The sequence below is a fragment of the Mycteria americana genome, chromosome 10 (genome assembly GCF_035582795.1).
Source record: "Mycteria americana isolate JAX WOST 10 ecotype Jacksonville Zoo and Gardens chromosome 10, USCA_MyAme_1.0, whole genome shotgun sequence".
Taxonomy (NCBI): Eukaryota; Metazoa; Chordata; class Aves; order Ciconiiformes; family Ciconiidae; genus Mycteria; species Mycteria americana.
This window is the reverse complement of record NC_134374.1, coordinates 17,527,434-17,555,101: the sequence shown is the minus strand read 5'-3', so window position 1 is coordinate 17,555,101 and position 27,668 is coordinate 17,527,434. Positions and strand designations below refer to the sequence as shown.

The 27,668-nt window shown below is 36.7% G+C and overlaps 1 protein-coding gene across 4 annotated transcripts; it reads right to left on the bottom strand.

Moving 5' to 3' along the window:
- On the bottom strand, window positions 1–27,336 carry PHF6 (PHD finger protein 6). Of its 4 annotated transcripts, none has more exons than XM_075512937.1 (11): window positions 26,984–27,336; window positions 21,757–21,936; window positions 21,452–21,553; window positions 17,751–17,884; window positions 17,397–17,440; window positions 7,738–7,904; window positions 7,416–7,559; window positions 6,079–6,183; window positions 5,115–5,248; window positions 4,316–4,445; window positions 1–2,711 (listed from the first exon to the last, which is right to left on the bottom strand). In XM_075512937.1, exons 2-10 carry the CDS (start codon window positions 21,892–21,894, stop codon window positions 4,316–4,318), a joined length of 1,098 nt encoding a protein of 365 aa, XP_075369052.1. In that variant the 5' UTR covers window positions 21,895–21,936; window positions 26,984–27,336; the 3' UTR covers window positions 1–2,711. The 4 variants fall into 4 exon arrangements, with proteins under 4 accessions (XP_075369052.1, XP_075369054.1, XP_075369051.1 ...); XM_075512939.1 differs by having other exon boundaries at window positions 2–4,023; window positions 7,738–7,901; window positions 26,984–27,334; XM_075512936.1 differs by having other exon boundaries at window positions 2–4,023; window positions 26,984–27,333.
- Between the last annotated feature and the right edge of the window lie 332 nt (window positions 27,337–27,668).

Genomic DNA, 27,668 nt, shown 5'->3' with positions numbered 1-27,668 from the left:
CTCATTTATTGAATATATATATGCAAGGATACCAATAAAAAGAAACTAATACTGCAAACTACAACTTTGGAAGTAAAGCCAATATAACAGGAACAAAATATACATAACATTGTAGATAGGAATGCATTTACCCTCTTTCGTACATTCCTTGTCTTTACACCTAATGTAAATGTATGCTAGAGCAAAAGCTGCAAATGTTAGCCTAACCTGAGTGCTTTTTGACAAGCAACAGTTCTCCAGGATTCTTTAAGGGTTGAGATGTCACTGCTGACTAGTGAATGTGCATACATATGCATATATAGAAACTGCTTCAACAAGTATATAAATCAAGAGCTGTGTTCTGTTTTTTGACCTCCATCACTTAATACAGTGGAATCTGTTTCTGGTGACATGGAAGAAGAGTTACTATTTGCTATAATGTACTTTCAGTTCTCTTAAGATTAATTTCATTTAATGAGGATTAATTTTCTTGTCAATCTGATTTAGCATATTAATATTTTTGGAATGCACTGATTATCACCTGCCAGATAAGTCTGATATTTCAAATAGATTATCACCTCTTCATCTTTCACTCTGGTTTAGCATGAAGTTATTTTTCATATAGGCAGCAGTAAGAAGCAAGCTCTCTTCCTTTATATTGCATTTTAGGGCCAGATTCAGTGTAACCATACCAGTCTAGATCAGCACAGCTCTCTACCTAAAGATCAGGCTTTGTGGAGTGTAGGTGTAACTCCTACTAGAGCCTTATCACAGAACCTCCTGTGGATCAACACCTGCTGAATGAGTAGATCTTTTGATCACCTAATCTATTTCATCCTGGCTAGCTGCACTGATGCTGATACTGAACCGGTCTTTCACCCTTCTTTGAAATGGAGTGATAGCACAGCTTACTGCTAATAGTGTTTGATCACGCCTTGAGCCTCTGGCATTACACCAGCTGTATCCTCAAGTTATTTGAAAAATATCCTTCTGATGCCTGTCCTTCCTTGGTACAGTCCTTTCTTGGTATAGCACAATCGCAGATCTGTTAATATAGAGATACAGTGAGTTGGGGAGATCTGTTAACATATACAGTGAGTTGGGGAGAAACCTCCCTTCTCAGAGGGTTTCAGGCGTCTTAAACAGCACACACTACTCTTGTGAGCAAACGAAATGCCCAAAGGCCAAAAAAAAAAAAAAATTTTTTTTAAATACAGTGAAACCAGTTTCATAAGACAAGTTTTGTTAAATTCATGAGTTCTCTGATTGTGAGATGAAAGCAGAAGGTGCCTATTAATAAAAAAATCTCAGTAACAAAGACTGCATTAATTTAACTAGCTAATTTAAACATACCTATTTCACCTATAGAGCACTTCCATTACTTCTAACATTTCTGGGAAGGCAGTAGATGCTCCAGAATAATCTTCAATATATGCTTGCAAAGATTACATTGCTTTACCAAAAAGAAAAAAAAAAAAAGAAAAAAAAAAGAAAAAAATTCAGACAGACTGTCTGAAATTCCAAGCTAAAATACACATAAAAAGACAGTAATGGCAGTATTTTGTCTTTAAAAAAATGATGTAAATGTTGTATACTATCATACATTGTCATGCTTTTTAAAACTACAATTAAGGACGTAAGAGATGTACAGTAAATACACTGCTGAGGTACATTTCTTCTAAATATTAACACCACGACAGAATTACTCCCCAGCAGGTGATGCTACTTGGGAACATATAAATACAGTTTTTACATTGTAAGGCACTTTTACCCAGCATACATGAGTTGAAGTCAGTTATGACAAATTTGAGGCTCCTAAGAAAAGATTTTTGCTTTTGACTTTGTTTCCATGAATTCTGAATTAATGACAGTTTAGTCAGGCCATCTCAGCACAAAGAGGTAACAGGTAAACCAGCCACTTACTTTTCTGCTACCTGAAGGTAAAGTGCTGTTCTGGTTCTTCGAGGCATGGAATGGGGCAATTTATTTCATAACAGATGAATTATTGGACTGAATATTATACTAAGCAACTGACACACTATGAATTAGAGCTCAGTCTCAAATACAATCAGTATGCTGGCAGATCTACCCCATGCAACCTTAGTTAAAATACAGTAGCTGCAAACAAAGTGCCTTTTTTCCATGGGAGGGCCATGTCTGAGGCACAAATCTAGAAGTAATTTAAACATTGAAGGATGTTATTTTGCATTCTAAAACTGTTCTGAGTGGCTGAAAAATGTTCATATTCTAGGAGAAACAAAACACCTTGATAGACAATTTCAATAATCGATCTGTCATTGCAATTCAAGTCACGCTTTTAATTTTGAAAGTTACAAATACAAAATAAAAATGATCAATGGCATCATGTTTAGAGCAGTAACTGAATATTTTCTGTACACAGCAATATTTCTTTCCAAAATGGCATTATTCTCCAGGAAAGCAAACAGAATTGATTGAATTCTAACAGGTAAAATGTTAGAAACTCCAATATACAGTAATTGAGTCCCTCAAGACATTAAGGGAATGCATAAGAAGACAAATGACACACGTTAAATCTTTTAAAAATACAAGTAAAAAATGCTACAGAAACTCATGTTACAAATGAACCGTTTTTGCAATACCAATCACAGAAGAACTGTAGCAGTTTATAGTCAAATCAGTGTATTTTGCTTGTTTCCTTCCTTCAAATCCAGAAGTTTTGTTGGGAGTTCAGAGTGAAACAAGTCAAAACCCTAAACAAACAATAAGGTGATGCGATAGCAACAGACAAACATGTGGACTAGATTCAGCTTTTTGGTTTTATTTAAGTAAGTCTGAGAATGTGCTTTAACAGACCAATTGAAGAAGCTAGTAGCCATTAGAAATGACAGGGTGTTTTGAAAGCAGTCAGAGGACTGATCTGTTAGGTTTGGTATAGCCTAGATCTGATTATTCCCTAAAGGAACATCAAACTCTAGTAAGTAGAATTCCATGACGTGATTGTTGACTTGACAGAAAGAGAAAAAACAATCACTAAAACAATAAGGATGATAAGCAAAGTTTCTCATATAGTGGTCATAAGATTAAAAAATAAATACCAATCTAGCAAAAAAGGTTGTTTCCTCATTCTTCTTACAGAATATGGGAGCTTTATGCATATTCTGGACAAAACATGAAGTGTTCCACACAACACAGAACACTTGAGGTATGGACGTCAGATATGGTGGCTAAATTCCATAGTGAGTTAAGAGTTGTAACTCTCTGAAGTAAAAGAGATTGGGCTGCAGAGTCCAAACATTTGTATAATAAGGTTTTAATCACACTTAGTGAAGCGTTCTTTGTAAATCAGGGACATAGAAAGAGGTGGGTGGTTGGGGAAAGAACGAACTACAGCCCTTTGGCATGAGTTCTAAAGCTCACAGCTCAGAACCAACAGCTGCTCAAGTAAATCTCCCGCAAACAATGCTCGGCGGAATGAGCAATCACAACAGGAACAACCTGAAATGTTCAAGCGTGCTTCGGTGTACACTGAGTCCTTTTCTACTGTGTGCTTTGTGAGCAAAAACAGAGAGCGGCTTTCCCATGTATAGCCTCCGTAACTTGTGTATGAAGAAAATGCAAAATTCACAAAGTACCAGCTTGCTGCCACCACGAACTTGTCCATGTTGTTAATTAAACTAGCTAAGACCTTCCCTCATTGCATGAATCCACTAAACAACTTACACATTCCAAATCTTAAGGTTTTTATTCAGTCCAGAAATATAGATCTTACTTCATTTCAATGTCTGCCTTAACTTTTGACACTGTACATATTACATATCATTTATATAGTGTTTCATTTTTTCCAGACACTGCAGACTACAAACTACATAATATTGACATGTAAAACTCTGCCACTTACTGAAGGCTCACACACATGAACGTTTCAGGCAGTTCAATGAAATTTCTAACAGAGTTGGGTAGTAAAAAGTTACTAACCCTTTTCTGATTTTAGAAAACAATTTAAAAGAATTAGTAGTTATGATGTCTTAGCCATTCCCAGTTCTATAACTCTGTCCCTTGAACCTGTTTAAAAAATGATGAAAACAATAGTAAATTTAAAATCATACAGGAAAGCATTTAGCAGCTCTGACATTACATCTATATTTAGCGATAGAAATGAGAGCCTCCCTTCTTATACTGTTACAAAGTCAGCTGGATTTAAAAACCAACAAATCCTCCCCATTTTTCTACAGTATGCCAATAAAAAGTACTTATCTGCATACACTAGATTTAAATACTTCACTGCAATAAACTACATTAAATGTATATTGCGTTTCAGTCTCGGTAACAGATCTGTCAGGAGTAACTTCCATACCTAGTTTCCATTGAGCTGCTGCTGAGGAATGTCATTATGGTCAGTGCCTGATTTGCCACGGCTTTTGCTTTCTCTTTCTTCATCCTCTTCATCTCTTTCATCATTTCCACTATGGTTTTTACAATAGAGTCTAGCACAATAAAAGAAGCAGTGAGGACTTTTACTGAAAGTATCTATCAAAACCAGACTTTCCTCTCAATTAGTTTTGAGATGTGCTACAAGTCAATTGCTAACTCTTAACTCATTTGTGGTTTTCTGTCAAGCATCAGTTAAACTGAGAAAGAAAACAAGGTTGAAGACTAGCCAACAAAACTTTGATCAATTCTAGTTTTCAAGAACTGCTGCTACTCTGCTCAGAGAATGCCCTCTTGTGGGCACAACCACACTGGCAACTCAACTGCAGCCAAGTCACTAACGCCAGCAGTTCAGCAAGTAAAAGTATGGAAAGTTACTGGGTCCAAAAATCCGAAAATAAGCTACAAAACATATCAATATGGAGGAATCATGACATAAATTATCCAGGGTTTCCTCAATGTAAATCACAGATTAATCGAAGAGGGAAATATAATACACATCAATTAATTTTCTCATTTCTCATATTGCAACACTACTACAGAAATGTTAAGTTTGCAAAATATTTCAGTCATTCTGCTAAGTCAACAATTACTTTAAAATATCATTTTAAATGAAATAATATTCTCTTTTTTAATAACATACTTGACTAGCCAAGTTAGGCAGAAAAAGTACCATGAAATATCTTCACTTTCATTATAGATTCAAGAATGACAGAGGTCCTTACTTATAAATTCCTCGCGACATATTCTCAATGTATTTAGCTTTGTCTTCTACTCCACAGTGGTAATGGTATGTTTTTATGCAGGCTTTAATTTCACACCCAATAGTAGCACCAGGCTGGCTGCAAAGTGTGCATTTCTGTGCAGGGGAAAGAAGAGAATGGCACTGTTCAGCCTTTCAGTCTCTTGCCTCTTAGTATTCAGTTTAGTGTTCCTCATATTTATGGCTACCATTTTGGAACAGAGTAATTTCTCTGGCAGATCATCCTTCCAATGAAAAGTTAATAAAAGATATTGTAAAACAGAAACTATATAATACTAACCCTATTAAAATACGAACACTAGGTTTTACCTGTCCATTGCATTGAAAATTGCTACATGATTGCACAGATTATTGCACTTCCAAGATCATTTTATTGCCACTGAAGTTAGTATGTTAATTTATGAAGAATCTTAAATGATTTTTTTTCAAGGTACAACATTGTTAGGAGCTGTTTGTTTTCTTTTTTCCCCGCTATAAATTTCTTACCACTTTAAAAACATCCTGAATTTTAATAAAATACAATGTGACATTTTACCAACATCCCCATCTCTAAGGCCTTAATACGTTTTCATATTAAAATATGAAAACAGTTGGAAGCATGTCACTGCAAGAACATATTCTCTTAAGTTTATTTGTAGTTTTACACAGTGTGCTTTTAGTAACATAGGATCCAAAGCTGTTACTCTTATAGTTACAGGAAGGCTAATAATTATTTACTAAGTACATTGTCTTAAAGAACACTAAATACCACATGCCCAAACACCACTGATTTTTAAGGTGATTCCTCTCTGGCTACCTGTCCCAAAAGTAACAATACAATTAAATTTTGTGTTTAGAAACAGATGGAAAAGATTGTTTCACAAAAGGAATGAGGTAGAGCTACAGTAGAATCAGTAACATGTTCATCACAATCTGCAGATACATACCATTCTTTTTCCTCTCTTGATTTCTTGAAGTACAGTTTTGATATCAAAATCACCAAACTCTGCCCTTGAAGTTGTTGTTAACTGGACAGTGCCAGAAGAGAACAACTGTAAAACAAGCAAGTCAAAATCATTTCAGGTCACCAACATGATGAGAAATTTTTTTTCTGTGCAGGAATAACTGAGTATTGAACATCCCCTTCTGTGATCTCAGACAGCATGTGCTTTACCAACAAACTAGGAAAAAAACCCCATGTTGAGTAATTAGTATGATGAGTATTCCTTCTGATACCCAACTGACTGCTTTAATTACATTTGTTGCCTTGGAGAAATGTATTTTAAAAGACGAAGGAGTAGGCAAGAAATAATGACATGATGAAAACACAAAGTAATAAATGGGCAATATTATAAATTACACCACTGAACTTTTTAGGAATATCCTATTTCCTTCCCTGTGACAGATACATAATTCAGCTTCATGGCACAGCTGATGTCAACGTACCTGAAAAGCTCTGAGGGATGACAATGGAGCACGTAAGTACCATCCCTACTATCATCATCCTGGTATATTCAGTTTAAACTGTCTTAAAACTGAAGCTCAGGTACACAAAGTAGTGAAGAATAAGACTCAAGCCTGCTGGCACACACCAGGTCTCTGTTTAGTGAGGCTAGGTATAGGAAGACAATTAATACTCCACAGATTGCTTGGACTATTTACCCATTTTGAGGTAGAAAGGAACCACTGAGGTTTGTTACTCAAAGCCCTACCTCATTCATAGGATGAGTTATATGAAAGATAGCACTATCTGCTCATGTTCATTGAAATTAGCAGATTCTTTTCAGGCTGACAGTTCTATAAGTGTGATCATCTAAAGGCAAAGGTTTTCTAGAACTTCCATGTCCCACTCTACTTGAGTCACACAGCCTGAATCCACTGGTCAGAAAATAAATGAAGTTCATGGATTCATCCCGGATTTTGTCTGAATGCCTGTGGAGTAAAGGTATTTTATTTTTGGAGTGGATTCTTTTAGTTAAAACTGATTTCTGTTTTCCTTTTTAAATATTGTGTATGCATTTAGATGCTAAGGGAGCATTTTTAATAAGCTAAAGTCTCCCTGAGCTAATTCCATCTCTTAGCACGTAGCCAACTTTTATCCATATTGCCCGCAGTGAAAATAAATGAATTGCTCACTTCGCAACACTTCAGCGCCTAAAGAGATCATCAGCACACAGACAATACTCATGCATAATTACATGTGAGGGTACTGTATTAAAATCTAAAATAGCAATTCAGACAAAATTCACATAATAGACTGGTTAATAACAATACTGTTACTCACCATGCACTTATAGTGCGCTGCAGCCTTTTTGGCATTAAATATATGAAGCTTTCCTCTAGCTTCATTTTCTTCTTCACCTGCATGACAGAATCCACATTTAGGTTTTGTATCACTGGGGCTGCTTCTGTGGGGAGACCTGTCTCTCTGAAAGAAAAACATTTTACTAAAATATACTGCTGGGTTACAAATACGGTTGTAATTTTAAAAGCCTGTGGCCACCAGCTGGAGGCTCAGACAAATGCAAATTTTAATAAAAATTATATTTGCAGAGAAGAAATATGCAATTCTGTCTTCTAAGAAGTTTAGCATATTTACTGCTTACATAGGAACTGCTTTCTATTTCGTCTGTGCCATGTGAGGACGTAGATCTAGTGTCTTCTGATTGCCCTTTTAAATTTGTTTTTCTTGGCTTTCCCTTACGACCCCTCCTTTTTCCTTTGGGAGGTGAAGGCTCCAACTCGTGTTCATTGATACTTTCTTCTAAATCTGCTTTAGAAGTTAGAAAACATCATCAAATAACATTCTCAAAAATTTTATGCAAAACAAACCAAGCAACAACAAAAAAAAAAAACAGCCAAGAAAAAACATAACCTGTATTTTCTGTATTTTGGTCAGAAATAAAAATAGCAACTTTTTCCCATTTATTACAAACACGCAACTGCGGATCCTGAAAACATTATTTACTTCATTATACGTATCACACAGCTTTGCATCTTTATAACGTATGAAGAAGGTTTAGCATTTCTTACAACTTCTACTTTCAGACCCAAAATGTGTCCTCAGATACCTATATTCACCTCCACTGAAAATAAGACTCTTTTAAACTACACTGAAACCAGAAAGTGTTTTCAATCATGAAATAAGCTTTTAATTTTTTTTTTTTTAAGATGCATAACTTCAGCGTAAATTGTCCTTGATATTATGCCAGTGTTTCTAAATAACACCTCTCTCCTTGCTTTATTAATTAATGGCTTTTGACTTAAGAAAAAAATTCACCCATTTTGGCTATAACTTTAACATCAAGTTTTAAAACTGAAATGTATTTTGCCTCCATGAAACAAATCTAAAATTTCATTTTAGTTACAGTATATTTTTACATCTACAGCTAAAAGCAGCCGCCAGGTTACAGAAAATCATCCACACTGACAATATCTCAGATAAAGTATTTATAGACCATTAAGAATATAAGAACATATATTTTTAATACAGACATACCAAAGAGGTCTGACAAGTTCCTTTGAAAATGTCAGCTCAACTGCCGAATGCTACACAGAACCGTAGTCCAGTATTCTAGCAGGCTGTCCTTTTGATTACTCAAAGCTCTACAGGTAATACAGATCAATTCTGCAAACTTCTTAAGATTGCTTCCAATATGATCTAGTTAAGTTATACCTGATACTGAATAACCAGCTCTATTCAGTTGCTAACAACTTTCCTGATCATCAGCTGCTTGCAGGACCATCTTTCTTTTTCCTTTTAATATGTAACACCCACCCCTGCTCAAACTGCAAAGATATTTCAGCAGACTTGTTTTAAGGAAACATGCACACACACTGCTAAAGAACTTGCTTCTCAAAATCCAAACCACAAACATCAGTATGAGTCCCCAAACGGAAGGAAGTCCTACTCAGAAGATTCAGAACATCTACTTCATACATTAATGGGCCACTTAACTGTTTTTATTATTATTATTATTATTAAAGCATTGCTATAGCACTTATTGCCATTATGTCGTGGTCTCAGGATCCAGACAGGACATCTTATTTTGAGACTAAATGCTGCTTCGCCAGAACTCGTCTTTCTTACCTACTATCACGTAAGAATGAGATCACATTTCTATCTCATGATTAACAGCGACTCAACTGCACAAAAGTTTGAAGTCAAAGACTTGAGCATATTCCACAGCCATCAGCTTGGAGTAGAAGATAACTGAGCTACTGGCCCAAGGCCTTGCGTACAAGTGTATCCTATTAAGCTTAGTCTATCATATCTGTCACTAATCCCTCAGAAAGCTACAGCTTCTTGCACATTTATTAACGAAGGGCAGAAAACTAATCCAAATGCATCACAACAGGTTATAATGAAATATAATTCCCCCAAAGCTTTACTCTGTTGTATGGTTAGAAAAAGGCAAAAATTTGAGAATAAATTAATACAAATCTGCAAATTATTTTGGCTTAAATTGACAGATTATTCAGCTATATACAGATACTCCCAGGTTGCTACTAAAATACATTAGTCTATCTACCACAACATTCCTATGCTTTAATATAGATACTACTCATTTCTAATTAGATGACAAAAGCACCATTTATTTCACTCTGAAAAAGTAAAATAAGATATGTGATGACATGGATTATCTAATGAAACAACACATTTTATATTTTCTTCTCAGAATTTACTATCTAACATTATTTTTCACTTATCATTACTTGCTAAATTCCCCAAGCAAGATTATGCAATTTAGATATCGTACCTCTCAGACTGCATATAGCAAACTTTATTACAACCTGAAAACCTCTTTCAAAGAAAAGAATTCTCTTTTATCTTGTCCCTCATCATATGAACTCTCCACCAATGTATTAAAAGAAATTTGTGAATCTTTGTCTCTAGTTTTACATTTACAGAAATCATAGATGGTTATTCTAGAAAAAAAAAGTCTTACAAAAATGTGACTATTGAATTCATGACCCTTTAAATAACATCAGTAAGAAGTTAAAAATATTCCTTCCGAAATCATTCCACGGATTTCCTTACTGTATTTGATGAAGCAAAATGTAGTCCATTCACCAACATTCCTTATTTTTTCCAAAGCTCCTTATCAATTCTGTCAACCATAAAGCTTTCCACCTCTTAGTCCACACTTATTTTCTAAATAACATTGAAGCATATCCTGAACTCTCTACAGTCACACTTTCCAAACTGGAAGTGAATCATAATTGCTAAAAACCAAGCACACATTATGAAAGCCAACTTTTTATAAGAAATGTCACAGCCTCCTTATAGAATAAGTTCTTAAGTGCTATTTTGTAGTCTACAATTATTAGACTATTTAAGATTTGAAAAGTAAAAATGCTATATTTTTAAAAGATGGTTTCAGTGTAAGATAAAAAAAAAAAAAATCAAGATTGCACAGCTTTCCTCAAAGGAGAACTGCTTTTCTGTGCTCCAAACTAGTACTTCCAAAAAAGTTCAGAGTTCATTGAAATCTAGATGCTACATGATCCCTTCATTAAAATAAAATTCCTTGCAGATTTAGGTGTCCTACTACAAGTGACATGGACCTACGACCGAGATGTGAGGATCTGCTCTACCACCTCTATCTGCAAGACCGATACCTCAAAACATTAAAGTTTCTCTCATTTTTAACAGCACTGTGAACTAGCGTTAACAGTACAGGAAGAAAGATATCGTAACCAGCTTTAAAATACACCTGCCTTGGATGGTCTTTACTGTTCAATATACAATTTGGTTTGTGCCCTATCCCTCCCCTCAAGCCCACTGCCAGCTTACCCTGTTTCCCTGGCATCTGATGGTTGGGTGTTTCCAACTTCTCATGTCAGCTTGAACTAAGGAAAACACAAAAAGTTGTTCAACTCCTCCCTGACCAGATGACGTTTTATCATGGATATCACCCATACTCTGAATCCCCTGAGATTCCCTAGATATTCTTCAACTGCCCCCCATCCCATATCCCATTACTGCATTGATATTTAAAATCATCACAATATTCTCAACATAAATTTATCTAAAGTCTTCAAAGGAGGTATCTTATGAGCTTTATTCAGAAGTCCCTAAATGCTGTATCTGAAAAAACAAGCTTAATACGCAATACTGTCTGAGGAGGAGGGGTGGGGGTAGAAATCAAGAGGAAACATTCTACATTTTCAGAAGCACCTAAGAACATGATATTGTAAATTCAGATGAGTGGAAAGATGAGCAACAACAAGCCCCAAATTTGCATTTTAGAAATCCATGAGCAGTACAAAGTACCACAAAAAGAAGACGAGCAAAATGCTGTATTACATAAACTGTAAACAGGGAGACTCAGCTTCAGAGAGAAATCTAAAAATTCTCCTTTGATCATGACTAGAAGGAAAAAGGATCAAGATGTTTTGCTGTTTAAAATGAGGCTTGGCAGAGAAGAGGTTGAGATATCACTGATCTATTCTGTATTGCATCAGCTTGAAATATATATGGAATCACCCTTTTCCAAAAGCTAGGTTAAAGCAAAGTAATAAAAGAATTAAGTGATTTAAAGGTTGTGAAAGAACAAATAAAAAGAGGATGTATAATAAAGGCTAATACTGCTCTCTGCATCCACCTCCTACATTACCTTAAACAATGGACTAAGTGAGCCAGAAGCAAAGGGGGCTAAGTCTGTATGAGGAAGATAATAAACAAAACTGACTGGCAAAATATATTTGCAAGTAGGACTGTACATAAAAAGAAGCCAAAACGGAGAATGTGGAAGTGGCTTAGACATATTGTTATGTAAATCTGAAATCACACATATGTATTTAAAGTTTTACAGTGCATTTGGGATAAAAAAGAAACTCTAAAAATTACAAAGAACAAAATCAACCTTACTAGATTTTTAGAAGAGAAATAGAATATAACCGAGAAAGAAAAAGTACTTTAGCATATTAAAGTAAGATGTCCTTAAAATATGGCTGAAACCATATGTGGCAACATAATTATTTTAAATTGAAAAGAAATGTCGAAAACCCCTGAAAACCTTATTGTCCCAGTAGTCAATAATAAAAATGTGAATGCATCTATAAGCATTAATAAGAACAGAGATTTGCATAAAAATCCTTGCAAGCAAATAGGGAATCAGGTAATCCGATCATAAATAATAGTAGCTTTTATCAGCAAATGATGTGAAATTAACAATCAAAACGCTGAATATCATTCTTAAGGTTTGGGTTTTTTTAAATGGAAAAGGACTAAGTTACATGAAACATATATAAACTGGAGAAAGTAAGAGTGGAGAGGAAAAAAATTAAATTACCCCTTAGCTCCTGTTACTAATATGTCTTCCAAAAGTACCAGATATGTCAAGGAACTGATGATTCTTGTCCCAAAGCTTTTTTGACTGAATAGTATCTATGTTATGATGTACTTGAGATTATTTCTTTAATTAAGTACATTTAACATAGAAAATGAATAAAATAGTCCTCCATAACCATACAATCTGAATGCTTTTTCAAGCAAACAATCGTCGGCAAAGACCGAAGACAGACAATACACTTAGCTTATCTGCATAATCAGAAAGCTTATGACAACTGGTGTGATAAACCTTTTAAGTATGAGTTAGCTGACCAAGTTTCTATTTGTATAACATCTTGCCTAGATAGGAAGGAGAATTATAATGTAAACAACACAGGACAGCTCCTCAGATAGGACAAACCATTCACCACACTACTTCTACATTCTTTCCTTTTCCATTAGCTGTGAGCTTTTCCATAAGAAAACACCACTGTGATGCTTCTGCAGAATACCTCATTAGTCTATAATGGACTGCATAGGAGATTGCGAACTTAATGCCTGGACCAACCATTTTTGTCGTAACACTACGTATACATTTGACGCCATATTCAGAGCAGCATTCTCCATAAGACAGACAAGAAGGCTGAGTTAGCAGAGCCTAGGAAGAATTTGTAACCATCCACCAGCAGAACGGAAACGACACCAAACTGCAAAGTTACGGAAACTTTTATACCTGACTGCATTAATGCATACAATGTTAGGCAAGCTTATGCTGCAAACAGTGTTACAGAAAATGCAACTACGAACAAACACTGATTAAAGAATCCAAAGATGAATCAGGATGTTACCTAACTAGAACGCCAAAAAGTTTTGGATGTTTTTCCTGCCAGCCTCTGGCTTACACAGTGCTTCGAAAAAGTACTCAGTTTGATATAGATTGCAGCATCTCTAAATAGGTCTCACAGAGAAATATTACCCTGACTCAACTTACTGAGCAGTATGAGAAGCACAGATTTCATGTTTGGTCTTTAGAATAAGATGAAAAGGATGCTGAGACAGGGAATGTTCATATTTCCATTGTGGAATCATAATTCCCTGAGGCTTTGAGTACAGCTACAATAGGAATTATGGACACTTTATTTTCTGACCCCACAGTTCCCAAGCATCTGTTTCAAACACTAACAGTAGATAGTCACGTGGCTCTCTTCATTATTCTTTGTTTTACTACTATGTAACAGAAGAATGAAATTACATTCTTGTCTTAGTTTATATTAAACTATTCCTGATCAGCTGAATTTCTTTTAAATTCAACACAGGGGCCAGGGCAGCCCCACCTGCAGGGAACTGAAAGATACCAGATTTTAACTTTTTCAACAATTATTTCCAGTACATTGGAATAAGCTCCAACAAACAGATCCAAAACCTTGGTTCAACAATACTCTATTCTTCAAAAAGAATAAATGCAATTGTATCAAACTGAACAGTAATTCAACTAATAGTTAGCTGTGATAGTTTGAAAGCACTGGCACCAATGCCTATAACCTATTAGATACTGAAAACTTAAGACGGCTTGCCTAAATTATGAATTAAGCTATTACTTGAAGTTCAGGTCAGATTATTTCGTTCGATTTGTAACCAGCACGACAAAAATCTGGACGCGAAGCTTTCAGTAACTTGGTCTGCTCCTCTGAGCAGGTGTCTTCAAATCTGTTGACCCCACAGCCAAAGCCTAGTACAAAGTGCGAGAGTACCTCACTTTTACTGTCCTTTTTCCAATTAGGGGGAACACAGCACAGAAGAATCACTCTGAAATATATATACACAAAGGAAATACAGCAGAAACACAATTCTCTTATGTCACCTGAAGGCTAGGCCATACAGATAAATTAGACAAACCCAGCAATCTGCCAAAACAGATAATGAATTTAACAGCACAATACTTTGCTGCCATGTTTCATATTTTTATATTGAAAGAAAACAGAAGATAGTTCAGCAACTCCTGTCAATTAAAGGAAAATGAACTCCCATCGCTCATTAATTTTGTCTTGATGAGTAGGGAGATACTTAGTCTGATGAATTCTCCCTACACTTGAACTTCATGAAAACAATAAATAACATCTAAGAGGTCCTTTTTATTAGGTTTTAACTGGGTAACTTTAATTCCAAAATAGGTCCTTCAACCACATTTCCATGCAGCCTCAAGAAATTTTCTTTAACTGTTATTAAATGGTTAACAGATCTTCTTTTTAAACTAGAACTTCTAACAAAAGGTACATTAGCCAGATCTCGGACTTGAACAAGCATGCCCCCAAAAGCATCTATTTTCTAGGGAAGAGAAGGAAAAAAATCTCACCATTATGCAGCAGTACTGCCTACAGAAAATAAACTGTTCTGGACTGCACCAAACCAAACACTCCTAAAAACTCTTCCAACATCCACTAATAGAAGTGACATAATAAAAATATTTGGACTGCAACAATTAAATCTGGATACAGAGAACAAAGGATAAAAAACCCAGATGTTGTACACCAACCAAGAAAAAAAGCAAACCCCAACATCCCAGAGCAGGAGCAGTAAGTTTCCATTAAAAAGGACTGATAATTCCAGTGCCTCTGTGCACCTACATTGAGCGACGTAACCACAGATGAGGTTTAACTATTCTGTTATGAAAACAGTGCTGAGAGCAAAGATTCACGAAAATTAAACAAAAACAAGACAAAAAAAAAAGCCACTACGTTAGCATCTAGTATCCCTACCTAGTCTATTCACTCTTCTCTGCAAGTCTTTTCTGGTTTCACACACCACCATTCTTTCATATTTAAATTCCGCTTTGATATTCACATTTTCCTCAAGAAATAAAGCAACAAAATACATATACTAAGCTTAATCTCACCATCCAACATCTTCCAGTTACCATTTCACTGAGCAAACTTCAGCATTTAAATACTAAGAAACAAACCCTCCAAAGTCCCTTAAACTCTGAAAACCATCCTGTACATTTCTGTCTTCTAAAGGTAATTAGTTTTCAATGTACCAAAATACCATTGCTATACAACGCTATAGGTCATTTCCATAAGACAGATGCAGTATGTATTTTTACTTTCTTTGGTTTAAAGGAGGTCTATCACAAAAGAGCCCCAACTTCTGGCATTATCAAATCCATAAGTGTAAGTAATAATATTCTACGGGTATGGTTCCCTAAACTGTATGGACTAAAAAGAGAACATATTCTTTGGGAAAAAGCACTGGGTAAAATTTCAGTCAAATATTAAATGAAAAACAGAAACCAAAAATGTGAAGTATAGCTACACATATTTCTAAAAGTGTAAAGCATAACAACTGAATATTTTAAACAAAAAAATGAGTGCAAAGTTAAATGAGATACTATGGGTTCTCTGGCCTCAGTTTTTCTGAATGATGTTGTTTATTCCTCCTTCTCATACCCTCAATCTAAGAGTCTCTTTGGATGAGTCTAGTTTAATGTTTCAATAAACTGCCATCATCAACATTTAAGAAAAAAGCCACTATGCCTCTGTAGTAATTTCTCCCCTGTCTTCTCAGACAAATATATCCATACAAAATTTAAAAGCCTTTGCTGTTAGAGAATGACATCGTAGAATTAGAGATAATGGTTTCTGAAAACTCTTAAAGAAAAGCACAAGTTCAGATCCTGCGAGGAATTCCAAGCAGAAAAAGTCGTCCATTGGCAGTGGGCTCCACGCAGAATTGGAGGCATTTTTCAATAGATGTCAAACACTGAGCCATTTGTGAATAAGTATGAAAGATTATGTTTAAATATCAATTAAAGAGATTAATCTCTCTCTGGACTCAAATGTCTTTCATACTCTGTTTCTGCTAACCAGCAAAACAACCCCCAAACCAAAGAAACAAAGTGCCAAACTACAAGATAATGTGGCCTTGTCTCTTTGGAGAATTAATATAACATGTATACTGCTTTTCTTGTTTAAACCTAGTAATAGCAAAATCAAAGAGTGTTTTATACAAAGCACATGACAATAATTATTTAAATAGACTAAAAACAAAAAATCAATCAGTTTTCATTTGGGATTTTCTACTGCCTTCAGTATCTTTCTGAACATTGAAGTAACATCCATACCTTACCATTAATATATCTACTACCCGCAGCATAAAAAGTAATGTATTACTTTAAAAATACATTTGGCAGAAAGAGACTGAAGTAATTTATGAAATTTGATCTTCACTAAATAAAAAGTCACGTACTCCTCATTAGTTAAATCTGATGACATTTCAGTTGAAAGTAATGCAAAAAGTAAACTAACAACTCTTCGCTTACCCAAATTCAGATACAGTAGGAAAAAGGAAAAATACCTGCATAAACACACAATAGCACAACTAGTTTGGAATTTCAACAGACCACATGATTTATCTACATTTGTGGCATATCACCCCTCGCGCATTTCACTCCTCTGCAAAGATGCACAGCTTTTATGAATGTATCCAATACAGCTTTTTAAATCAAAATTACTCAGAAATATAGATATAAGTGACCTGATCACAAACCTTTTCATTTACTATTGGGTCCTTCTTATTTGAAGAGTTAAACTCTATTTAATAGTTCCAAAAAAATAGTGAATTTTTAGGAACATTAGCAGTAGCAAAAATCAGCTACTACCTGAGAAAATATTTTAGATGTTCATATTGTGAGTATTTAACTACAAATATAAGCCAGCTTCTTCCCGGAAGGGAATGCATTACTTCTACCCAAACTTTGTTTTGACAGAACATCAAATCTTTCGAACATCCTAAAATTTATGTTTTGGGTTTTTCTCCACCTCAACCAATAATTTTTAGAGAAAATACAGAAATCAGATGGGCTTCCAAACTCATTGTTTCTCAAAAAAAAAAGTAGTTTAATTTTTACTGAAAACATTTATATTCTCCAAAAAAAATTAAATTTAACCAAAGTATCTTTCTACAATGGGAAAAATTTATATTGAATAATTTTACCTTCAGAGTTATGCGTAGTTTTCTTGTGTTTTCGACATAAAATCCTATAAACAAAGTAGTTGAAAACTGTCAAGTCAGTCACGATTCACAGATTATTTACTCATCTTTTAAATTTAAATGCCAGTACATTTTTCTCCCACTTGTAAGACTCACTGATATACAAATCTTGCAGTGAAAATATGCTTTTCTAGCACATCACTATTTTGAATGCCACAATCATCATTAGAATTTTTTTGCAACAGTTTTGTTTAGATTCCAAGTGGTTTTTTTTGTTTTGCTTTGTTGTTGTTTTTTTTAAAAAAAGAACATGAAATATAAATACAAAAATAAACATAGCAAATAAATAATAGTTACATGTAAATGCCTTGTGAGGGTTTCTCTCTTATCTGAGCTTTATCATGCAAAGCACAGTAGTAGTGATATGTCTTGTGACATGTTTTCACATCACAGCCAATGGTTGCTCCAGGACAATGGCATAAAGAGCACATCTGTAAAGAAAAAGAAAGCACAATCCATGTTACTGTTGGCTTAGTATTTCTGAGTTAAAAAATAATATAGTTGCCACTCCTGGTGACAAAATAAATGGATTTATGCACTTGGCATTTACTCTTCCTGCTCTCAGGTAGTTTTCATAATTTATTTTAAAACCAAGGAGAAATTCGTTGCGATTATGCAACAATACAATAACCATCATACATTGATTATTAATTCAATGAAGAAAATAAGTAATTTACTTTTGTGGAATATCATATGTTTGATGAAAGCGACACAGCTATTCACCTAAATATCCCACTCCCAAGGATAGTCTGTTTATACCAAACATTTCAGAAAAGTTAAAATTGTAAATTGTACCTGTTTAATTCTGAATTACATTATGAAGGTAGGAGAACAAAAAATAGACACTCATTTGGCACTGAATCTTGCAGAGTCAGAAATACTGATGATCTGCAAATTTACCTTAGCCTCAGCAGCTAACTTTACCTCTTTTTTCTATACAGTTATTTCCTTGTCATTTCCAAAACACGGAATTTAGTGAAGTATTTGTTAAATACAATGAATTTATATAAATTATACTAAATTTTGCTCTTTATACTTATATTGCAGAAAAGGTTAAATGGGAGCCTGTTGCTTTACTCTTCCTTCCCAATAATTAATTCTTCTCATATTAGACTCATCATTGCTTAGGAGACACCAACTATCATGCTTCTAAATTGTTCACTGCCCTTCTCATACTGTGTTAGGAAAGGAAGTAATTGATATAATAATAATATTTTTCTCTATATTATTTTCTATTGACATAATATTGCCCCAAAATCTCAGAACTTCCCATTAAACTCCCCTCACAAGACAACCGGAGCTTTTTGCTTGTATCCTGCACATTGCGTACGCCCCCGAAAGATTAATTTGAAATCCATAACCATAAGCGTGCAATGTAGGATACTCCTTACATATATCTTTGTGGAATACACTTTCTGCCCACTGCACTAGCTCAGTCAAGTTCTTGTTAGTCTCAAATATACCAAATAAATATATCACCAAAGTTACGTATCACCATCCTGTTTTTCAATTTTAACAAAGTTAAGTGAACAGTAAAAATGTCAAAGCCTTGGATCATCTCCATTTACTCCTCTGCAAGTTCTGAAATGGTATAGTTATATACCGTTCCCTAGTTGTTATCTAATTTGTATGGCTATTTTATCTCATACATTTTTTATACGTTATGGTTTAATATATAATAATGGCTCCTTATAAAAGCCTAGGTTGAAATTATATCGATCCAATTAATTTTAGTCAGTACTTGAGGATTTTTAAAGCCAGAAATGGCCAAAAGAAAACTTTCTTTTTATGAACATCATGATGTATCCGTACGAACAAAACAGACCACAGGAATTTTTATACTGACTTATTGGTCTATGTTTCCTGACATTAATAAAATATTTATTCCATTGGTACAAGTCCTGCTGTCCAAACGGTCGCTGTCAACAGATTAGTTAATTCCCAAGTTATATCAGGTACATGTGAAGTTTGCCAAGCTGCAAAATAGGTAAGCTCTTTAAAAATATCCTCCCATGCACAGCTAACAGAAATAATAATGATATCAGTGCCTTATACTCCCAAATGTTTAGACTTCACAAGTTTTTATTACTGGCCTGTTAAGGTTTGAACCTACAAACTTTTCTCAGACAGAAATATATTACCATCAGAAAGGCTCTACATGTCAGTCATTACCACTTCAGTAATGAACAGGCCTCCATTTTCAGTGCATACCTGGTCAGCAGCAGCACCTCCTGAAGGAGGGCAACTACGTAAAATCTGTCAGCAGACAAATTTAGTCCAAGCTATCAATATAATTACTTAACTCAGTGCACCACGCTGAGATATTTTTGCTCAATGCATTCCCACATAAAAGAACAGGCCAGAACAGAAAGCAGACCTCAGAAGGGGTATTTGGGCCAACTATAAACATTTAGCTTCAAGCTTCCTATACAAGTCAGTGGAGAAAGACAGATTCCTCCAGAGAATGATTCAGAGCTGTAGTTTTCTGACAGCTACAGACAGGGATAAGGCACCTAAGTTAAGATCTAAAATTATCTTGCAAATTCTCTCCAAATAGGAAACATCTCAGGACTATGAATCTACTAGGTTAACCAGATCCAGGTTTTCTGCAAAAAGCTGAACAAAGTGCCTGATACGTACAGCTAGTGAGCTCCAAGAATATATCCAGCTGTTGCATCAGTGAAGGAACATAAAGAGATTCAGAAGCAGAAAGACAGAAACCACCAATGACATAAAAAGAAATAACCTTCAAAAACATTTGAGACCCAAGAATCAAAAAGTTTCTTTACGATCTGTAGTTCCATTTACTACCATGTTCTCTGGAAATTCCTAATCACAAGATGAATGACTTGTGAATAGTTATTTATTTATGCTTCAGCTAATTAGAGCAAATAAAGTTCCCTGCATTGGGTAAGATTCAAATGAAACACTGGATGAAATATTAGACTATTATTATATAGTTGCAGTTCTACAATAATACTTCGGACTACTCTTAGTAGTCCAAGAACTGGTAAACACATAAGAGTGCTTTAAATAACTAAGCTGAAAATTTTTAATGTGAGGAGTGAATTGATCACTTGTTAAAAATATTTTTTAAAAGCCTCACTCATTTCCCCAAATGGAAAACAACTAGTTCTAAATAAAAAAAAAAATTAAAAATCATGAATTAGCTTCTCGGGAATTAAAAAAAAGTCATTGCTGCTCAATTGCCATGAATTTGGTAGAGCTGTAATCATTATTGTACCCACATAGCTCATAAGACATCTATATTCACAGACTCATCTATTAAGTCAATATAATAGGAAGCAATAAAAGTACCTTTGGTAGTTAAAACCAGATTTTGGCAGCAAAACCAAATACTGGTAAAGGCACAATAGTACCCTCACCAGGTCCCTAGAATGTGGGTTTCTTTCTGAAATCTAACAGAAAATATTAAATAGAAATTACTGGATTAGAAACATAAATTTAGGAAATGCTATTGTTTACATGCAGCCCATCAAAAAGAAAAATGGGCATATTCTGTAAATGAGTTTTCAGATTTGCTTGTAAAAAATACATATCTGCTACAACCATCTACATTTGCCAGTGAGGAAAAAAGTGACTGTAAAAGTAATAATTCTGGATTTATTTTTTAATAATTCATGATTAAGCTACAATTCTTAAAACAACATGTTTCCGTGATAGCAGAACTTGACTGAAATAAACAAACTACTTTTTATCCTTTCCTAAAGACACTTCAAGGGTTGGTTAACTGACATTTAGATTTCATTTCAATATAAGTATAATCATATCCACTGAGGTTTTCTTTTTGTAAATCTGAGACCAATTTTACTTCAACATCTTCTTCTATAAGTTGTCCATTACATCAGAGCTCACACAAAGGTAGCGCTTTAAAAAAAAAGGCATTTATATAATACACTGAATAACTTCATGGTAAACTTTATAGAAGGTAAGAAAATATTGTCTTCCATTTTCAAGAGCCAAAAATAGAGACTTACCAGTTTAGTGCCTCTCTTTATTTCTTTCTGAATATCTTCAATAGAGAATCCACCAAGACTCTCATTATCAGTGTGTGAAGATACCAGTGCAGATGAGAACAGCTGAAATTATAAAAACAAAACTTATTTTTTAAGTTTTAAGGGTATAAGTGATATAGAACATTCATATATATGAAACCCACCAATATTTCAAATTACAGTGATTAATCATTTGTGCCAATGCCACAGCTGGTTGAATTTTTCATTTGTTTGTAGGCTTTTACTAGATCACTACATTCCTTTCCTTTTTCCTGTGGGTTACTTACCATACATTTGTGATGTGCTGCCACCTTCTGGTTTTCTGACATCAATAATTGTCCACATTCATTATCTTTATTAGATCTACAAAAACCACACTTCCTTTGTCTTGAAGAGACTTTTTTCTGTCCAACGGAACTTGTCATGATTTTAAATGACCTTAGAATGCCACTTCAATCCTCTCAATGCTACAGAAAAAAAAGGTGCAATCAGCATGTTAACATCATCAAAAGGCAATTTAACTTACAGTTTTATAAATATAATATTGGTTGCTTGAAAGTGATCTGTCCCTTTTTACCCTTTTCTTTACACTACTACAATATATCCAAATAAACATGCACCCAACAGAGGCAGTATTTTGCCAGCTTTTTATGAAATTGTGTCAGTATGCAGAATTAGTTCTTTAGGCAAAAAAGTTTGAACATTAATATAAAACTTTTGATACTAATATAAAACTTACAGGGAAAAGAAGAAATAAATGGAAAATACAACAAGTACAGCAATCATTAGTGGAAAAAGTAACTGCAACTCTTTAATCCCATTCTTATAGTTATTTATTACACCAAAGGCTTTTGTAGAAAATGTACTACCTGCGCATGCAATAAAATTCATGCTACTGAACTTCAAAAACAGAAGCAAAGAAAAACCGAAGAGTCCAGCATAGCATCCAGAACAGGTTGAGAGTGTGAAAGCTCAGGAACTAGCACGGCAGATGAGTAACTACCCTTAGATGAGGGTAGAGATGAGAAGATAAAACGTTACCATTTTAGGTATTTCACAGATACACTGTGGCTAGTCAAACAGAATTAGGAACAAAATTTTAGAAGGATCTTGCCTAACGCGCTGCAATGCAAACCTTTTCAAGACCCACAGTTAATTTAGCAGTACGATACTCGTTTTCAGTAAGCACATGAGAGATGCTATTCTCATCGAAGAAAAGTAACTTAAAACTAAACTCAACACGAATCACAAACTTTTCATGTGTTACCAGCAACACATTTTAAAATACAACATTGAGGTCCCAATCCCCTAATCAGGCAGACACTGTGAGTTCAAAAGTGAAAATGCCTAACAAGTGTACGTGCTTCTTGGCCCGGTATCATGCAGTTTGTGTTCATTTGTTTCTACATCTCTCAAGAAAGAAAATATCATCCTCTTCAGATAGACTTGCTTACAGCTTTTTACTTTGGAGGTTTGAGCCTTACTGGCAGAATTGGCCACAACTGCCATAAAAGCATCCTCCTCAGCCTTTGTCTACATTACACTCATCTAAATAAGAAAAGCCACCATATAGTTTGATATTTCTGTCGGAAAAAAATATAAAATCCAGCCATAATTAGAATAGCAGAGTTGCAATACATCTGGACTGTGCTACAATGGCGATCTGCACAAAAATGCACGACTGTATTTTGAAATTTGCATAGGCAAACCTGGCTGCTTCCCAATGCTGTCAGGCTCTCGTAATACTAGTATCACTCACTATTTTTCTAATCGAAAGAAGGGGAACGTCATTAACTTTCTGTCGGCATATACTACTACTACAAGACAATCCTTTTAGATCCTCACTCTTCTGTTTCAACAGATTTTCACCGACTGAGTTTTAACTGTTTGTCTTGCAATGTTTACTATAAAACTCCTGCATCAAAAGGTGTCTGTCCTGTATCTATTGCCTTTGCTTTATCAACAGCTTCATTTGCTTTCTTTTATAACTGGAAAGCAGTTTACCAGCCGGTGACGCATACTCATAAGAAGAATGCATAGATTTCAGATCTTGCTGATTTGCACAAAAAATGTGCCAATCTGGATAAACTAGTCACACCCTTTTGCAGTGGCAATAGAGAGTTCTTAAGTGTTAAACACAAAAGAATTACTATACTGTATTCTTCTAAAGAAAAAACAAAACAAGACCATTCTGTAATCCCTTCTGAGTAGAAAGAAGAAATGGTTTCTGAAGGAAACATACACGGATTTTCAAATGTGGGGTTTTTTTCGAAAATTTTTTTAAACTTAAAAAAAAATACCTGGAAGCAGGAAAAAGACCTACAAAAGTCAAGTAGGAAACAATATCACAAAGATTTCTTGTTCTCAGGTCACATTCAATAGCTCAACATAAATCACACAGTGATGGGTTAGAAATATATTAACAAAATAATTTAAAATGCACAAAGTTCTGCTTTGGTATAAATAATCTGATATACACACACACATTCATTTAGGTCGACCTGTTTCATTTTATATTCAGATTATATTATCACTGTATTGACAGCAATGATAGTAGTTCTTAAAAGGAAGATCAGGGATTTCCTTGAACACATGCGCAGGTTCTACTGACTTACAGGAATAAGAACGACTACTATAAAAAATAGCTATCCTTCAATTTAACAAGCAAATTCCTATTTTAGAAAATGCAAATAATTTATAGAACACATAAAAATGTATTAAGTGGCTCTCATAATCTTTAATTTATAAGAATAGTAACTTTCCAAGAAACAAGATTATAAAGAACCTTCTCACAGCTTTATGCCTTCCAGTGCACTAACAGACACGAGAAGGCATGGCTTTACAGCAATACTAGAACCTGACATAACCTAACTTCTTGAAGTACTTTTGCATAATTTTAAGGCTCACAGTGAAGTTAAAAATAATGCCAATATTTACTTGATGATGCATGGATGTTGATGTTATAACAAAAAAAAAAAATTAGCAAATACTATGTTTTGGAATACTTATTAAATTATAAATAATTTAACACTTGAAAAATTATTCGAAACGCAAACAGACCAAAAAGCATCAAGGTACACCAGAAAGGAAACTCACATTCTTTTCACCATCAGATGAATGCATTTTACAAGGATATCTAAAAGTTTTATTTCCAATCCTGCGTTCTTTGCGTTTGTGTTTTCTGTATCACTAGGCATTAACACTATTTATACATTTCTAAAGATTGCAGAAAAAAACCTGAGCATGAGAAATATTTCAGAAGCATTTCACTTGTAGACCTCCCCCTAAATTATGTTTGCTTTCCCATAAATGTGAGAAAACACTACCCTGGGGTCACTTTTCTTTGTGCCAAAATGCACTTCCTACCCTGTCCATTTAAAAATACCCATTTTCTGAAAAAGATAAAACAAGGTATGCAGCTATACCACAGACCCACAATTCTGAACACAAACACTCAAAATTCTGTTTTCATCTCTTGAGTTAAATCACCCAAAAGCAACTAATCCAGTTTGCCAAGTATCAGGCTACATTTCATTGGAACAAGAAAAATAATTGCTCAATATTTCTGTTTTCCATGTTTAAAAAGCTAACAAATGAATAAGACTTAAAAATAGCGTTTAAATATACTGTTGACAGAAATCTTGCTCGTCAGCTTTGTCAGAGAAGTCTTACGGATTGGACCACAAAAAGCAATGTACTGTGGAATCAATGACTAGGAGATTATGCACTATTTCTACCAAAATGGAATACATGTACTACAAAACACAGATTATTACACATATATACGTTTTCCACAGGCTTGGTCTAAAAAAGTTACATCTACCCTAAAATCACAAAAGAAGAAACTCATTCAGTGATTCTTCACTCAAAAATTTGGCTTCATTTGCATTCATTTTTCTTAACATCCACTAAGGTATTCAACATGGTGCTTCCCCTAAGAGCACTTTTATTTTATCTTTAAAGCAGCATGTTTTACAAAACTTATATGGCTTGCATACTGTTTTACTGAGTTCTAGATGACAGATTTTTGAACGTAAAAGGGGAATGCAAGTTCAATGACTCTCAGGCAAAGAAGGACGCTCTCGGTGTATGAGACATTGTTCAGCACCGAAGGACGGAAAGTAACCTGGATTCTAATTTCTATTTATTGCCCAAATATGTTTCAAGAGCTACTGCCTGTTTACAGGAGTTAAGGCCCCACTTGTATTTCCAACAAAGGACAGTGACCTATATGCTATACTTTCTCACGTAAAGTTTGTTTTGCTGAGCGGCCTGTATGATTACAAAATTATATTTTTAAAAATTAGGATTTATATTTGTCTGTGAAGAAAATTTCAGACACCCAAGGAAAACCTACAAGAGAAGTATACAAGCTTTATAAAATTTCATTAAACATGCTGAAGTGGTTTGGACTCTCAGGAAAAGCTACAGAAAATATTTGCGTCGAATTTTTCAAGATGCTCACTAGAGAGACCAGATTCTCTGTTCAAGAAACTTTCAAGTGCTTTCTGCATTCTAGGGTCAATCACCCATTATTGGGGGCATTATTTTGGAGAAGGGGAGGTGAAGATGGGAAGAAGGGAGGTATGCTGTAGGTGTTTGCAGTTGAAAAACCAAAGTCACAAGTCCCATGGAAATCTTTATCTAAGAGCTAACGTTCACACAGCATCCTACAGTCACTGTAAAAAGTAGGGTAGGAACTTATCCATGCAACTTTCTTAAAAAAAGAAACCAAAGGGTAGCAAAGCGGGGGGGGGGGGGGTGGGGGGGTGGTGTTGGTTGAAGGCCCAACCCTGGAAAGTCTAAACAATAAGATAGAGCAGGTAACTAAAAATTACACAAAAAGAGCCTGCGGTAAGGAAGATCTGGCAGACAGCACAGACCGATCTTCAGGAAAGTTTACATACTCCCACGGGGAGCGGGACATGAGCCGATAACGGCACCTCCGCCGCTCGCCTCCCTAGGGGGGATCGGTGAGGCACGGCACGGCTCTGGGGAGGGACTGCCGCGATTTCCCCCGCCGGGGCCCGGCCACAAGCACCGGCAGGGCCTAACCCCCCCCCCGCACCCGGCGGAGGGCCTACCGAGGGGGGCTCGGTGAGACGCGGGGCTCCCGGAGAGGACGATCCCCCCCGGCTCCTCACCAAATTTTGGGGGAAACGGGACTCGCAGACAAGGGGGGGCGGATCCTCCAGGGAAGGAGGGAGCGGGCCGAGGCGGGCGGAGCGAGCGGCTGCCGTCGGCTCGGGGAGGGGAAGGGGGGGCGGGTAACGGCACCGGGGGGCGCCCCCTGAAGAGGTAGCGCTTGGTGCCGGGACCCTCCCGGGGGCGGGCGGCTCGCTGAGGCCCAGGGACCGGCGGTGGCCGGCGGCGAGAGGGCAGGGCGGACTCCCCGGGCCGGGGGCTGCGGGCGGGCGGGCCGGGGGCGCCGTGCCTACCCCGGGCGCGCGGCAAAGAGGCGGTTGGGCGGGCAACGAGGCGGTTGGGCACTCGGTCGGTCACTCAGTCACTCACCCGTGTGGCGGGTGGGGCGCCGGGGAGAGGAACAGCTCGGGCACACCCCCACCCCCCCGTCACCGCCAGTCGCTCACGGCCGCTCGCTCGCCGGGACCGTCCCTTTCATTCGGGGCAGGGGACGCTGCGCCGCCGCCGCCGCCGCCGCCGCCGCCGAGCGCAAGCACGCACGCACGCACAAGCGGACGCACGCACGCACGCACGGACGGACGCACGCACGGCGCGCTCGGGCCGCGACGGCGCGACGCTGCGGGGCGGTGCCCGATTGGCGCGCGAGGCGGCGCGGCGGGAGCACGCCGGGCCCTCGCGGCCTCCTGCGCACGCGCGCCGCCGCGCGCCTCCCCCCCCGCTTCTCCGCGAGGCCCGGAGGCGAGGGAGTCTGGAAACGGAAGGGGGCGGGGCGGGAAGCTGTGCGCCTGCGCAGTTATCACCCGCAGCCGTTGGGGGGGGGGGCTGACTGCTGGGACCGCGCAAGCGCAAGTCCATCGCAGGCGCGCGGCAATACGCTTGCGCATGCGCAGAGAGCCTCACGGCGGGCGATCGCGCTGCGGCACCGCGCTGGGGACCGGCGCATGCGCACGCTCGCGCGGGCTGGTGGTGCTGCTCCGAGGCGCTTCCTCACAGCGCGGCTGCCCCTCACCGGCTTCAGGCCCGGCCTGGCCCTGGCTCTCGGAAGCCTACATCC